Source organism: Micropterus salmoides, unplaced genomic scaffold, assembly GCF_014851395.1.
Source record: "Micropterus salmoides isolate LMB-PRFRI ecotype aquatic unplaced genomic scaffold, ASM1485139v1 Ms_hic_scaffold_2, whole genome shotgun sequence".
NCBI classification, from domain to species: Eukaryota; Metazoa; Chordata; class Actinopteri; order Centrarchiformes; family Centrarchidae; genus Micropterus; species Micropterus salmoides.
In genome coordinates, this window is record NW_024041150.1 from 18,850,939 (window position 1) to 18,867,380 (window position 16,442).

Here is a 16,442-nt window from a genome sequence, read left to right on the forward strand (position 1 = left end):
CAAATTAGCCGTTATTCACACCACGTTTCCTCACCCAGAACCCCGTGTGTCAGGCCGTGAGGAAGGTGGAACAGCGTCGGAGGAACAGCACCCGAACATGACCCTGTCACCAAGTTGGCAAGAAGGAAGCCCACAATAGCAGTCGGGCTGGGGAAGACAGGTCGAATCCATCGCAGGCACGCAACCTCCGAACACCGGCAGCCACAGACAGCAGGATGACAGCAGCCCCCACCACAGAGTAGACAAGGATGAGGCACATCTGAGGACCTCAGGTAAGCCCTGAGGCGAACAAGCACGCCGACACACTTTCCATGTCTCCTGTGGTGCTTTTTCCAGGGAAGAAAACACGGGACACATGGGTAGTCTGGGATGTTGGACAACCATGGGGGCAGGCCTCCAGCCTGTTCTCCCAAACCATCTCTAGACAGCCCCAAAGCCTCACAGGACGCTCGGTTGTTAAACAAAGTTTTTCGATCATAAACGAGAAGGCTAGTTACATCCCGGCAGATAAAACACAGAAATAAAGCAGCAGCAAAAAATAGGCAGATGCTACATACAACATAGTGATGTTTTTATAGTTCTGGTGAGACCAAAGATGATTTTCCAGCCTTCGCTGGACAATAAAGTGGTGTTCTATTCTATTCTACTATAAGGATGAAAAATGTATAACTTATAGGTAAAACAATTGATAATAACAATTGATAATAATAAAAAATGAACAAACACAGGAAGGATTCAAATGACAAAAAGGATCAAAATAAAAAAACAGTAGGACAGATTATCCAATCCTTTTGAGATTACAAAACTGAATAAACCAAATGTCATTAACAGAACAGATAGTTGTTGTTAAGTAGTTGGTTCAGTGCTGAACTATTGTATGTGTTGGAGTCTTCATTAGTGCACACTGTACCTGGCTAGATCGACATAATTCTCCCTGCAGTATCTCTGAGCTTCAGTCCAATTCAAAGGTTTATTGATCTTTACAAAGGGTGATGTGCCATTTACTGAACCTGGAAATATATTGATGAAGAGAAGTTAACAATGTGCTATGCTGAAGATCTATTTAACCTTTTGTTAATTCTTACGCTATAAGAAAACTCACCATTGTAGCAAACAAAAAAGAATTTGTTGGTGCAATTAAGGTCCACCCATGTTCCAAAGGCATTTAAGTTATAGTAATAGTTTTGAAGCACCACACAGAGCTGTACTCCGTAAGGATTGAAGGGATGTCCAGGAGCCCAGTTTCTAAACTCTGTCTCTCCTTCACCATAGAAGCTGCTGTCACTCAAGGACCATCTCCAGCTGTGATCATAGAGGCCTATCCAAGCCTTGCCTGTTCACACAGATATTAATTATATCTAAGACCTTAAACTAAAATAGTTGCTGAATTTACGTTATATGTAAACAACTTCAATGAATATTTTATATATTTTACGTAATCATAAATAAGCAAATATGTGTTTTTTTCCTGTCTGTTGTGTATGTATATGATTATACATCAGTATATATAAAGTGTGTTTATGTTCTGTATGTGTCCAATATTTTGAACTTGCCTGTGTAGCTTGGTGTGGTCCTGAGTACAGCCCTGACATCAGTTGTGTTTTCTATGGTGGCCAGGTCAGTGTAGACCTGTCTACAGAAGCTCTGAGCTTCAGTCCAGTTCAGTGGCGTACTCACAAAGTAGTACTGACGAGTAGAGGCAACATTGACCAGTGCTGCAAAGCAAAATCAGTTTTTAATTACTTATCTTTTTATAAAGCATGAAGAGGCACTATTCATCAAGTGGGTTCAGCTGTACTGTAGGGTTTTAAAATACATTTACATTACAATAAATCTCTGATGAGATTTTTGAATGCTAGTAGCATACACTGTATCATGACTACAGAGCATGGAATCAGTGAATGCTCCATTGAAACTAAACCAAACAGTTGTGCTGGATTTAATGTCTAGTTCCAGACAAGCTGCAGTTGCAAGATATATCATAACTGAAAATATAATGAAACATACTTTTTTAATTTATACCAAAAAGAAAAGAAATAAAAATAATGACAAGGAATGAAGGAAAGGTAACATGTTAACATTGTCCTTTTAAAAGTGCTCAGAAAAAAAACAAAGACAACATAAAGTTACAGTTTTTCTCCATTGCTTAAACACTAAAAGCAGGCTTTTGAATAAAAATTTCAAAACCATAATTTTTCAAAAAGCACACCCATTTCCCTAAACTCTACACACAAATACATTCATTTCTCATTGCCTACACCATGTGGTCACTGAGAAAACGCTAACTAATTCAATATTGTTCACTCAATCAGCACAGGTTGAACTCAATTAGCACACAGCTACCAAGGTGGAAACACAAACAGTCAAAATTGATAACACACCAATCAGAAGCTTCAATTGACAGATAAAAGGGCCGGAGTCAGTTCGTTCAGGTTTGGAAAAATAGATCCAGAGAAATCTGAAGGAAGAGGTGTAGGACACCAGAGTGGAGGAGTAGATGAGATAGGAGGAAGATGAGGAGGTGGAGGATGAGTAGGGGGTAGGAAGAGGGAGTAAAAGTAGGGAGGAGAAGGAGGTGGAGGAGGTAGAGGGAAGAGGAGTAGGTGGAGAACAAGAATCTCTAGTCTGTCCCAGACCAAAGATAGGACGTTGTGTCAGAATAATTAGTTTTTTAGTGTGTTGTACTGTACAGTACACTAATGAATGAGAAATGTGTGCAAATGTTTACATTTGTTATTTATTTTGTTGTTTTCATTATGTGAAAAGGTGTTTGAGCCACAAGCAACATTACTTACAACCAGATTTTGTATTATTGTTTTGAATTTATCTCACCAGTGTGTAAGATTGTGTTGTGTGTGTGTTTCTGAGGGCTTGTGTGTCATGTCTGAGGGCAAAGTTTGGTTTTTCAGCAAGACTGAATGGTTTTGAGTGGAGAGCCTCATTTTGACCTGAAAATAGGATGTTTGGGGAACTGTGTGAGACGTTGTGGATTTGTGTTTAGAGTTTCAAGAAAAAGAGAAATACTGTAACTTAGTTTTTTTTCAATTGCTAACAAGTGTTTCCCTAAACTTATGATACTTTATCAAAAGTCTTAACACAGCAACACATCTCCTCACACAATTAGCCAAATAGTACATTTTCTGCTCAAAACCACATTTTGTTCTTTCAACACCAACTCTGCATTTCAAAATGCAAAAGAAAATGTTCTCTACATACACAAACTCACAGAAAACCTGACTCAAAATCAACTTATTCTGTCAAAACACTAGCACAACATTTTCTTTCCAAGAGGAACAGATCAATCATAGCACAACCACTTACAAACAGTTTATGGCATTACAAAGCTGCATTACTTTTCATGTTTCAGATCTACCTGTACACAGTAGACAATTTGAAAAAAGGTCATCAAACTATGTAAAAGTGAATCAGTCATACTTTATAGAATGTACAGTAGAATAAACATGCAATTCACAGAATTACAGAAGTAAAAACTTTATTAACAATTTGTAATTGCAGCCAGTGATCAACAAATGACCCAACCTATGTGGCTTTTGGTTCAAAATGTGTTAAAATACTTTCAAATACGTTTACATTCCTTCTCGGCCACTGTGCTACAAACAAACACTGTCTGGCTCTGCCATCCCTACACACAAAGCAATCTCAGTCCAGGCTGTTCTACCACATGCCATCAGATAAGGGGTGTCCTCCTTTAACTTCAAGAAGCTCTTGAAAACTCAACTCTTCTGAGAACACCTCCTCTTATAACATCAGTAACCACTAACCTCTACATGCACTTCCTGTGCTGTTCTTCTATCTCCTTACAATTCCCCTGTATTGATTTCAATATTTGTTAACTCTTACTTATTTCCCTTGGTATTTACCCTATTGATGCTGTACATGCTAATAGCTCTTAGTAGTATTTATTGTCACTTGTGGATCTCTTAATGTATTGATGCTTTATTGATGCTTGTCTGTTGTTCCTCAAGTCACTTTGGATAAAAGTGTCAGCAAAATGAGTAAATGTAAATACACAATTACATTGAAACAAAAAAGTACTGTCCTGTTCTAATCCATATGATCTTAAGCATTTGGCCACATGTTCTCATCCACATCACATCGTCATCTCTAGCTCTGCACCTGGATAGAAACACTACTCCTCCCTGGCCCCTAACTATTCTTCTCCCTTGTTCGTACATTATTCTTTCTTTCTCTCTGTTGTTCTGTGTTTGGTTGTGGTTGATCTATTTTACCCAAATTACAATACAACAGCTATTTCACAATGTTTCAATGATATGTTTATTCAGAAATGCTTAGCAGCTGTTTCAATCACAAATCCATTGTTTTGGTATTGGGTAAGCTAGTAAGTAAAGAAAAACTTAGCAGACTGATATTGGGCTAACTGAGTTTAGAGTTTTGAAAATGTGACTACAGATTGGACAAAATGATGTTAGCGAGTGGGGAAAAAAACTGTAATTACATGAAGGATTAATGAGAAAAAATTGAAATGTTATAAAGGAAAAAACTATTATTATTACTACTATTAACAATCCAGAAGCTTCCCAAGTTGCAAGATGAAAATGCTATTCCCGGTTAAATACACATTAATGAAGTCAAACATCTTACCAGTAACTGCAGTAACGCTCACTCCACTGCTTCTGGCGTTCTTATACACAGAGAAGAGAATGAATGTGTATGTAGTTGCAGCAGTGAGAGATGAGACTGTGTAAGTTACTGGTCCATCTCCATCTGGTGCAGTGATGTCGATCTCTGCACTATTAAACTGGAGAATAAAGCTGATGTTGTTGTTCACTTTATTCCACTGCAGAGTGATACTGGTCTCATCTTGTGCTGTTGATATGAAGTTTTCTGCGTTTGGAGGAGCTGAGACAAAAAGAGCAGTGAAACACTGTCAGTAAAAGTGAAAATGTTCCCTCTGACATTTAAAGATGGTTCATTTTGTATCCCCACATAAACACAAACTAATGCTGTCTGTCAGGAACAGAGCAAGTGAAACAATTCTTTGTATTATTAAGAATGTTTTTTTTCTGGATCCAGATGTCACATTCTGTAGTCATATCCATCACACTTTATATCACAACCGAGATGGACTCCATGATAAATGAAGACTCGCGACATAACAAATGTTCTAAAACATTAATTATTCTTAACGCAAAAATTATCTTACAGTGTTGGCCAAAACAATGCTGAGTTTGTTTACTATACAAAAAAGTGTATCTAGTTAAGTAGCACATACTATCATACCCAGTAACTGAAAAGCAAATGATGGTTAGCTAAGCAGATACAGAGCATAGAAATAAAGTGACATATATTACCGGTAACTGCAGTAATGTTTACTCCACTGCTTCTGACGTTCTCAAACACAGAGAAGAGAGTGAATGTGTATTCAGTTGCAGCAGTGAGAGATGAGACTGTGTGAGTTACTCGTCTAATTCCATCTGGTACAAAAATGTTGATCTCTGCATCATTAAACTGGAGAATAAAGCTGATGCTGTTGTTCAGTTTATTCCACTGCAGAGTGATACTGGTGACATCTTGTCCTATTGATCTGAAGTCTTCTGTTTTTGGAGGAGCTGAGACAGAAGAAGAGATGTGATGTGAGAAATTGTTCATGCTCCTTTAAACACAATACCCAGTCTTTAAACTACATTCACAAAACCCCTGACTCTTCTGGCAAAATCAAACACTTGCCTCAAAACCACGTGATCTGTGCTCAAATCAAACAATGATTTCAGAACATAAACACAACCAGTCAATAGGTAAAATAATAATAAATAAAAATAATCTTTATTTGTAGAGCACTTTTCAAAAACAAGTTACAAAGTGCTTTAACAAGTGTAAAGACAATAATACACAAAAGACAATAATACAAAAACAATACAAGACTAAAATACACGTTTAAGATAAATATAAAACTAGTAAAATAGAATAAAATAAAAGGGATAAAATAAAGTCAAATAAGATCGGGAAAGCGTCTCCTATAAAAGTATTTTTTAAGAAGGGACTTAAAAGGAGTTACTAACGCATTATCTAAAGATATAGTTTCCCTGGATGGCATCGCCCTGGCCTCCAGCACCACTGTGAGGAATCTTGGAGTTATCTTTGATCAGGACATGTCGTTTAAGTCTCACATTAAGCAAATTTCAAGGACCGCCTTTTTTCACCTACGTAATATTGCGAAAATCAGGAACATCCTGTCTAAAAATGATGCAGAAAAACTAGTCCATGCATTTGTTACTTCTAGGCTGGATTACTGCAATTCCTTATTATCAGGCTGCTTGAAAAAGTCCATTAATACTCTTCAGCTGATCCAGAATGCTGCAGCACGTGTTCTGACAGGAACCAGGAAAAGAGATCATATTTCTCCTGTCTTAGCTTCTCTGCATTGGCTTCCTGTAAAATCCAGAATATATTTTAAAATCATTCTTCTTACCTACAAAGCTCTTAATGGTCAGGCACCATCTTATCTTAAAGAGCTCATAGTACCTTACTACCCCACCAGAGCACTGCGCTCCCAGAATGCAGGGTTACTTGTGGTTCCTAGAGTCTCCAAAAGTAGACTAGGAGCCAGAGCGTTCAGCTATCAAGCTCCTCTCCTGTGGAACCAGGTTCCAGTTTGGGTTCAGGAGGCAGACACCATCTCCACATTTAAGAGTAGGCTTAAGACTTTCCTCTTTGATAAAGCTTATAGTTAGGGCTGGCTCAGGTAGTCCTGAACCATCCCTTAGTTATGCTGCTATAGGCCTAGACTGCTGGGGGATTTCCTATGATGCACTGAGCTCCTCTCTCCTCTACTTTCTCTCCCTCTGTATTCAACCTCATCCCATTATTGCATGTTACTAACACAACTTCTCCCCTTTCTGGTAGACTTGTGCTTTCTCGTCCCTCTCCTCTCTCCTCCTATCACTTCCTGCAGGTTTTCTGGCTCTGGTTCTCTGCTCGACACCCTCTGCTAGTCTTATTGTTATTATTGTTATTATAATCATTAACATTACGATTGTTACCATTAACACTACTATAAATATCTGTACCATTTTTTTATTTAGTCTATAGCAACATCACCTTTGCTGTCTGTACCTCTGTGTGTGTATATTGTGTAGGCTGCCTCCCTCCCCTCTCTCTCTCCATCCATCCCTCTCTTTTTCTCTCTGTTCCTCTGCTCTCTCTCTCCCTCCCTCTCTCTCTCTCTCTTCACCCCAACCGGTCGAGGCAGATGGCCGCCCACCCTGAGCCATGGTTCTGCTCGAGGTTTCTGCCTCTTAAAAGGAAGTTTTTCCTTGCCTCTGTCGCATAGTGCTTGCTCTTGGTGGGAACTGTTGGGCTTCTGTAAATACCATCATAGAGTACGGTCTAGACCTGCTCTTTTATGAAAAGCGCTGTGAGATAACTGTTGTTGTGATTTGGCGCTATATAAATAAAATTAAATTGAATTGAATTGAAATTGAATTGAAAAGAGTTCACTGACTCAGCCGAGCTGATTTCCTCGGGCAGGCTGTTCCAGAGCCTCGGGGCCCTGACAGCAAACGCTCTGTCCCCTTTAGTTTTCAGTCGAGACTCTGGAACAGACAACAGAGGTGTGTATGGGACTAAAAGTTCAGAAGTATAACAAGGCGAGAGGCCATGAAGAGCTTTAAAAGTAATCAATAGAATTTTAAAGTCAATTCTAAAACATACTGGGAGCCAGTGTAATGAAGCTAAAACAGGAGTAATGTGGTCATATTTCTTTGTTCTGGTTAAAAGCCTGGCAGCTGAGTTCTGGACAGTCTGGAGTCGATCAATAGATTTTTGGGTTAAACAGGTGAAAAGGCTGTTGCAATAATCCAGGCGTGATGAGATGAAGGCGTGTAAAATGGTCTCAGTGTCCTTAAAAGTTAACATAGATCAAATTTTTGCTATATTTCTAAGTTGATAAAAACATGATTGAACAAGCTTTGTGGTGTGCTGCTCGACATTTAAATTACTATCAAACCAAACACCAAGGTTCTTTGCCACAGGCTTAATGTGATTTACTAGGGAACTAGCAGATGGCAGTATTTGTTTTGCCATCTGCTGGGACCCAATGACCAGGATTTCTGTTTTGTCTGAGTTCAGCTGGAGGAAATTATTTGACATCCATTTTTTAACTTCACAAAGGCAGTTGTTAAGTGAACTCAGCATTCCAGGGTCTGTGGATCTAACGGGCAAGTATATTTGTGTGTCATCAGCATAAATATGAAAAGAAAGTCCATGTTTATGGATAATATGTCCAAGGGGATGCAGATGCAAGGAAAACAAAATGGGTCCTAAGACCGACCCCTGAGGCACACCATATTTAACTGGACAGAACGAAGAGACATAGTTATTTACAGACACACAAAACTTTCCTATTCTATATTCATATCTCCTCCGTATACACAGAATCATAATTAAAACCATTCAGCAGCCAACAACATTCCTCAAAATACAAAGCTGCCGGCCTTCTCCACGAAGGATTCTACAAGGACCTATTTCAGTACCATGTGGAAAACGCGCGGCCCTCACCCACCATCTTACAATGTTTCAAATGTCAGCATCAGCAATAACACTGTTGTTTGCTTGAGCACAAAACCTGCAACAAAGACAAATGCAAAGCCAAATGAGCCAACTGTGCAGGCGAACACTCTGCCACTTCCAAGACTTGTCCAGTCTATCTGTACATACATGACTTCCTCTGCCAAAGTAACTACCTCCAGGAAAACCACCAATCCCACCTTCCATCTTGTCCATCTGCGAGGGGACCTCAAAAAACTGGCCATGGTCGACATAAAAATATATGAAGTCATCAAAAGTTTCAGAAAACACACACATTACAGTTCATGTACATTATCCTCCCACCACCAAGAACGCCACACCTGTTTCCATAATCTTCACCATGACACTTACACCTTATATATAAGAGGTAATAAAGAAGAGCTAATCCAAATGTTAAAAAACAGGAACATCTCTGTAGCTTCCACACACGAAACACTTTTAAATACAGTAACAAATCACGGATCAATATTCCTGGATACAATATCATCAGAAAAGAGTGCCAGACAGGACAGGAAGAGGAATAATGTTCTTTCTGATTAAGATGACTGACTATAATGAAATAGATTATGGACTTATATTACAAGACCTCAATGGTTCATCAATTAATATGTTGCAAAAAAATGAAAACCCACCTACATCACTCCATGACAGTCATCAGCATCTACTGTACTGTCCCCCTGGAATAAAACCCTCTGCAAACCTGCTACCAAGCTACCATACCATACCGTCATCATGGGAGATTTCAATGCAAAACATGTTGACTTCTATTGTAAAAAAAAACAAACACAAGAGGCACACAAACTGGAAATACAGACATACTGGACCGCATTATATGCTCCTCTGACCTGGCTTCTAAACTCCACAAGTTCACTACAACATGACCTTGACAAAACACATCAATAACCTGGAACAAAAAGCAAACAACAGATTGAACCACTCTGTCAAAACCATGTATTAACTTTTCTCTATTCTTTTATCTCTTTTTATTATTCTTATATAACTTGCATTGTTTAGTCCATATTTATATATTTCTAGATTTATTGATTTCAACTGTATGTTTGTCTACATGTAGCACCTTATCACCAAAGCATAGCATACATTTGTGACCAATTTACAGTTTAAATCAAGTCTGTAGCTGAAAGTATGCTGAGCTGGTAAGCTTTCAAAGTGGAGTAGTATGAGGAGGATTTTGATAGTCTCTCCATTCACTTAGAATGGGAAAATTTCCTGGAATAATAACCCTAACCTGGAATGTTTTGAAAAGTATTCAAGGTATCAATAACAAAAGAAATAGCATCTGATTCCTCATTGAGACGGACAACTTGGAGTTTGAACAGAGTTTCTATGTCAAAAGCTGTGGGACAAATTACGGTCCAAAAAAATGTGATGGAAGAAAAATACGAAATAAAGATAAGCAACTAGAAAAGCAATTTCTGAAGAAATTGCAGTATGAATGGTGAATGGCTTACGCTAAACTGAATTGCTGGCTTGAATAAAGTTGAATAGTACAAATGTATGAAAGAAGTGGAATGTTTTTAGGAATGATGAAGGGCTTGCGCTACACTGCGTTGCTGGCTTTAATGTGCAGAAAGTAGCTGAAGGACTATGAAATCTTGGAAACGTGGGGAATGTTCTAAAGAATATGAATAAGATTTTAAAGTTGAATAAACTTCAAATTGTACTGATAAATGTAGAACAGTTGTAGTTTTTAGCTGAAAGACAGAAAGAAGTTGAAGAAATGTGAGAAAGCCCCCAGTGTTGTGAAGATATGACCTGAGATCTTTAGAAAGGAGTATGAGTTGTAAAAGAGGAAAACACAGCTGGAAGGTTTTAATACCGCTTATCTGTCTTTACATTCTGAGTGATATTGAAACATTTTAACCGTAGACTGTATATATTTTAAGAGCTGTGTGGATTGCTGGTGTGTGTGTCGCATTGACCATTACCTCGCGGCCATTATGTATGGCCTTGCTATCTCTAGGTACTATCTGCAATGGAAAACGGAGCAGGGCCGAGTAGAGTCGAGTCTATCATTTGCGCTATGGAAGCATTTTTTGGCAAGGCAGCATAGATCGTCAGAACACCTGCAACAGTTCAATGTTCAGTCCTGACAGTAACCCCTAAAATCCACTGACTCCGTCTACGGTGCGTTACGGCTGCGTCGCAAAGCTAATCGCGGCCATTATAGTCAATGCTGGTGAGTCCACCAGCTGCGGCCGCAGCACATCTCAGAAGCGGCCCAGATGCGGCTCTCCGCTCCACTCCGCAGAGAATAGGTAGCAGGTCTATTTTTGCCGCTAGCCGCTTCAAGCAGCACAGAGCAAATCGAAACAGGCAGGAAGTCAGGCACAGTACGGCATAGAGGATCCGGTCAGTTTTCAAAATGAAATACACCGTGGAGACTCACGATCGTAAAACAACAATAAACACGGTTAAAACGGAGACAAGAGGAAATCATTTAACTACGTAGCCTACTTAATCAGTAGAAGGACAAAATGCAAACACTGGTTACCAGATCAACAAAATCTAAACATATCAGCAAAGTCAGGCAGGCAAAACGCTCTGATTCTGAAATGCTCCCTGTGGGAAATGCAGCCTGAAGTTGACGGAACAAAACGGGGTCACACAGAGCTGTGAAGAAGGTAGCAGAAACATGAAAATTACAAATTAATAACAAGTCAATAACGTGGGGCAGGCTGCACGCTCCGCTGCTGAAAGCTTCAGAGATGCTTCCAGTGGATTTTGACGCCGGGCTGAGGACGCATCAAAAACGTGGCGCAGCCGTAACGTGCCATAGACGGATTCAGTGGATTGCCGGCGTAAGATGTGGAACAATGATGTGTGGTTGTGGACTTGAGTAACTTATACCATATGCTAGGTTACTGTCTCAGTCTGAAGCGGCTTTGATTTGGATCACACTACCTTGTTTCTTACGACCCGCCCTTCTCTGCTTCTGATTGGCGAGTAGTCCTTACCTGGGAACTGCGCATGTGCAAGTAAGATGCATCACTCTGTAGCTGAGCGGAGTGGAGCGTACAACACATAGGGTGAAAAGAGGAGCTGCAGTATGAGCAATGTGCAGTATGAGGAAAAAAAGAAAATTAAACCATGTAAACCTGTTTTGGTACAACCCCTAATAAAGATTTTGAACCTGAAAATGAGCATAATACCACCTCTTTAAATGAAAGCCATATCTTTAGGACTGCTAACTGTCAAATACTGTGCTGCTTACAACATGATCACTAGATTTATCTGCTGTATATAACCTTCTGAACAGCATTCTTGTTTCTGCTTTAACAGACTGATTTTAAATTTTACAATATATTTGCTAATATATAAATAAACTGCTTTAATGCAACAATAAATCTCTAAACAGTATGTGAGTAGAAATAAGATGCATTACTTGTTGAGTAACAGATGAACGGGAAAGAGAGGGAGCAGTTCTGATCTGACCACAGTCCTGAGTCAATGAACACTGCGGTGACACACTGCCCTGCACTTTCTGGTGTCCCACTTGCCCAGTTTCGTACTAGAGAGGTGCTCCCATCAGACCACAGTTGTTGCCAACGCAGACCAATCCACACAAAGTCCCCAGCTGCCAGGTTTGTGATGATATAATTTTCTTCCGGATTACGTATACTGCGAGAGAAACAGTAGCATATACATGAATGTTGAGTTGGGTATATCTGAAGAGGTAAAAAGTAACAGACAAAAAATCCGACACTGGAGTGCATCGTTAGTAGGGGTGTAACGGTACATGTATTCGTACCTGACCGTTTTGGTACGGGACTTTCAGAACGGTGCACATATGAAAATATGACATAAAATTAATATAAATTTTAAAATGGTTGACTTCCTGTTGGGTTTACAGCATCGCTCCAAGAGGCTTTTTGGTACGTCTGGATGTGATACATGCGCCACAGAAATTTCATGTAATTTTCATGCCACACAAATTTACATCTAGGGGGCTGCTTCCTTAAGGATATTTCCTGTTGCCAGCAGGTGGTGCTATGGCTATGGGTGAATGATGGCTTGTACATGTGTTCAGGGCGGGTCTGTTATCAAATGTGTACAATTTGCTACAGATGTGATCATGTACAGTCAAGTTACAACAACTTTGTGTGTCATGGCGAAGAGTATAACTTTGCAGCCACGCCGTTAACTGCAAACTCACAAGTTTTACAACATGGCTAACATGGCTATCAATGTGTTATGGGTTTTCTGGGAGAGTTTTGAAGTTGATATGTCCAACCTGCTAGGAGCAGTACATTACAGCATAAAAAATTACTTCTGGTAAGATGGCGAACAGTGCACAGAAGAATTTTTTAGCTCTGTCCGTTTTGGTCCCAAAATTTAACTGAAAAACTGCCATTGACTAAAACATATGCTCATTACACCTCACCAACAGTGTTAAAACGCAAGGTAGGGCAAATAAACCAATAAAAGGTCAACAACAAGGATTTCCCTCCCCTCAAGAATGCTAGCCCAAATGCTAACACGAGTAACAAGTTATCTTTTCACAGCTACGTTGCCAGCACTGCTAACCCTATGGATACATCAAAGCCAAGCACAGCTAGCTCCGGCGGCATAAGATGCTAACTGAATGTTACTCCAACTAAACTCCCACCAACTACGAAGCATTTTACCAAGTCCACGTCGCTGTAATACGCACTGTAACAGACAAAAAAATCCGACACTGGAGTGCATCGTTAGTAGGGGTGTAACGGTACATGTATTCGTACCTGACCGTTTTGGTACGGGACTTTCAGAACGGTGCACATATGCACCGAATGCAGTCTTTAACATCATATATTAGGCTTCTTTTGTGTGTGGAATGTTATGGCAGTGTATCCTCTTACATTTAATTTTTTATGTATGTTCTATTATTATTATTACTATTACTATTATTGTTATGTCTTATAGATATATATTGTGTTTTTTATCCTTAACCTTTCCTCTCCTATACCCCTTATGTTAGTCTGTCCACTAACATTTACACATTTACTAGGGTTTTCGGTCAGAGCTGTGAGATTGTTTTTGTGTTTTCTTCTCTTGTTGTTCCTCTCCTCTCCTGGAATGTCATTCAAGGCCGAGAAAGGATCTCTGTTCCCTAAAACATAGAAACCTAGACTGTGTAAATGTTGATGCATCCCTTTGCTCAAGGCCAGATGCCCAAAGCCGCCCTAGGCGGCAGGTCTCTGGACCAGCTGTATATGTACTTTAGTACTAGTACACTTATTCTCTTTTGTTAAATAAATTCTTCAAAGACGACGGTTAGTTGTAACTCAATTCTTTGCTCAACCCCTCAACAGGAATCATTTCCACGACATGGAACATACGTAAATTTCAAGTTTTCACACAGACATATTAAGTGGCGGACCAAATCTAAGCCTTGTGGCTCTACAGTGCTATGTAAGCAGCCGCTTTGGCCCAGTTTCTCGCTAACTAGTGACTTAAGCATAACGGCCAGTGCAGAGAAGCCTGAGCTTCTGTTTGGGAACATTTTGGTTTCCTATTGAAATAGAACAACAGACAAGTCGATAAGACAAAAGCAGTGGGTCGACATTTGTTACTCAGGGTATATACAGGAATCCTGAAGTAAAATTCAATACCTTTTCAAGACTTTTTCAATATATTTTAAGACTACCGCGCCACTTTGAGCTGTATCCGATTAAATCAGCCACACTACATTTTTGAGTTTTTAAAAGGAATTTAAATATATTTATAACATATTTATTGCCTATATGTCATCATGTCGTAACGCCACCTAAAAACTGAGGCATTCACCCACTTTCTCAGTTGTCTATAACAGCCTGTATGAGCCAACAGTTTTCTATGTGAAGGACTGGTCAGATTTCCTGCGAAAAAGCAACTGTCTTACATAAGCTACGACGTTATGTTAAGTTAAAGTTAAAGTTTATTAAAGTGTAAAATAACCAGTATGCGTGCAGCAGCGTTTTGTATTAACTGGAGAGACTTAAGAGATGAGCAGCCTTAAAGCACGGAGTTACAGTAGTCAAGCCTTGAGGTAACAAATGCGTGAACGTGTTTCTCTGCATCATCTCGATGCAGAAGGTTTCTAATTTTCACAATATTGCAAAGGTGAAAATAGGAAGTCCTTGTAGTTTGCTTTATGTGTGCGTTGAAAGACATATTTTAATCAAAAGTACCTCCCACATTCCTCACGGTGGTGCTGGAGGCCAAGGCAATGCCATCCAAGGCAACTATGTCTGCAGACAATGTGTCTCGGAGGAGTTTGGGTCCAAGTACTACAACCTCAGTTTTTTCAGAGTTCAACATCAAGAAATTATAAGACATCCAGGTCCTTAATGCACATTTGAAGCCTAGCTAACTGGTTGGTTTCATCAGGTCTGATAGAAAGGTATACCAGCTTAAAGCAGTTCCTTTAATGCCGATTAAGTGTTCAAGTCTCTGTAGTAAAATATGGTGATCAATTGTATCAAATGCCGCACTTAGATCTAATAAGACTAATACAGAGACTAGTCCCTTATCTGATGTTGTTAAAAGATCATTAGAATTTTTACCAGTGCTGTCTCTGTACTATGATGCATTCTGAAACCTGACTGAAATTTTTTCGAATAAGTTTTGCTATGCAGAAATTCACAGAGTTGATTTGCCACGATTTTTTCAAGGCTCTTGGATATGAAAGGAAGGTTAAATATCGGTCTTTAACTGTCTAAAACCCCTGGATCAAGAGTAGGCTTTTAAGAAGTGGTTTAATAACCGCTTCCTTAAAAAACTGAGGTAGTTTGGTCGAAATAAATTTCTAGGAGGAGTGTGTTAAAGTACGGAGTGTGTAAAAAATCCAAAAATGACCATAAAATTTAAAATGGTTGACTTCCTGTTGGGTTTACAGCATCGCTCCAAGAGGCTTTTTGGTACGTCTGGATGTGATACATGCGCCACAGAAATTTCATGTAATTTTCATGCCACACAAATTTACATCTAGGGGGCTGCTTCCTTAAGGATATTTCCTGTTGCCAGCAGGTGGTGCTATGGCTATGGGTGAATGATGGCTTGTACATGTGTTCAGGGCGGGTCTGTTATCAAATGTGTACAATTTGCTACAGATGTGATCATGTACAGTCAAGTTACAACAACTTTGTGTGTCATGGCGAAGAGTATAACTTTGCAGCCACGCCGTTAACTGCAAACTCAAACAAGTTTTACAACATGGCTAACATGGCTATCAATGTGTTATGGGTTTTCTGGGAGAGTTTTGAAGTTGATATGTCCAACCTGCTAGGAGCAGTACATTACAGCATAAAAAAATTACTTCTGGTAAGATGGCGAACAGTGCACACAAGAATTTTTTAGCTCTGTCCGTTTTGGTCCCAAAATTTAACTGAAAAACTGCCATTGACTAAAACATATGCTCACTACACCTCACCAACAGTGTTAAAACGCAAGGTAGGGCAAATAAACCAATAAAAGGTCAACAACAAGGATTTCCCTCCCCTCAAGAATGCTAGCCCAAATGCTAACACGAGTAACAAGTTATCTTTTCACAGCTACGTTGCCAGCACTGCTAACCCTATGGATACATCAAAGCCAAGCACAGCTAGCTCCGGCGGCATAAGATGCTAACTGAATGTTACTCCAACTAAACTCCCACCAACTACGAAGCATTTTACCAAGTCCACGTCGCTGTAATACGCACTGTATCAATTTAATCACTCTATTGAAGTTGGTTAAAATGCCACGCACACGTTCAACTGATATCACATGCTGTTGTTGTTATTAATACTCACTGTGAAGCTAGCTCTAAACATTCCCAGGTACAAAAATTGCACACAGGAGAATAAGTCAAAATAATTAAATTTGTTTGTTTATGGACAGTTGTTCACCTTCTC

The 16,442-nt window shown here is 39.4% G+C and overlaps 1 protein-coding gene across 1 annotated transcript in view; it reads right to left on the minus strand.

Annotated features, from left to right (window-relative positions):
* LOC119912223 overlaps positions 1–16,442 on the minus strand; it is a 359,916-nt gene that overhangs the window by 22,576 nt on the left and 320,898 nt on the right. Inside the window, exons 30-33 of the mRNA XM_038731318.1 lie at positions 4,624–4,881; positions 1,554–1,715; positions 1,103–1,333; positions 911–1,010 (exon numbers count right to left, since the gene is read on the minus strand). Of these exons, the coding sequence (XP_038587246.1) occupies positions 911–1,010; positions 1,103–1,333; positions 1,554–1,715; positions 4,624–4,881 (751 nt within the window). The remainder of the gene's footprint in view (positions 1–910; positions 1,011–1,102; positions 1,334–1,553; positions 1,716–4,623; positions 4,882–16,442) is intronic.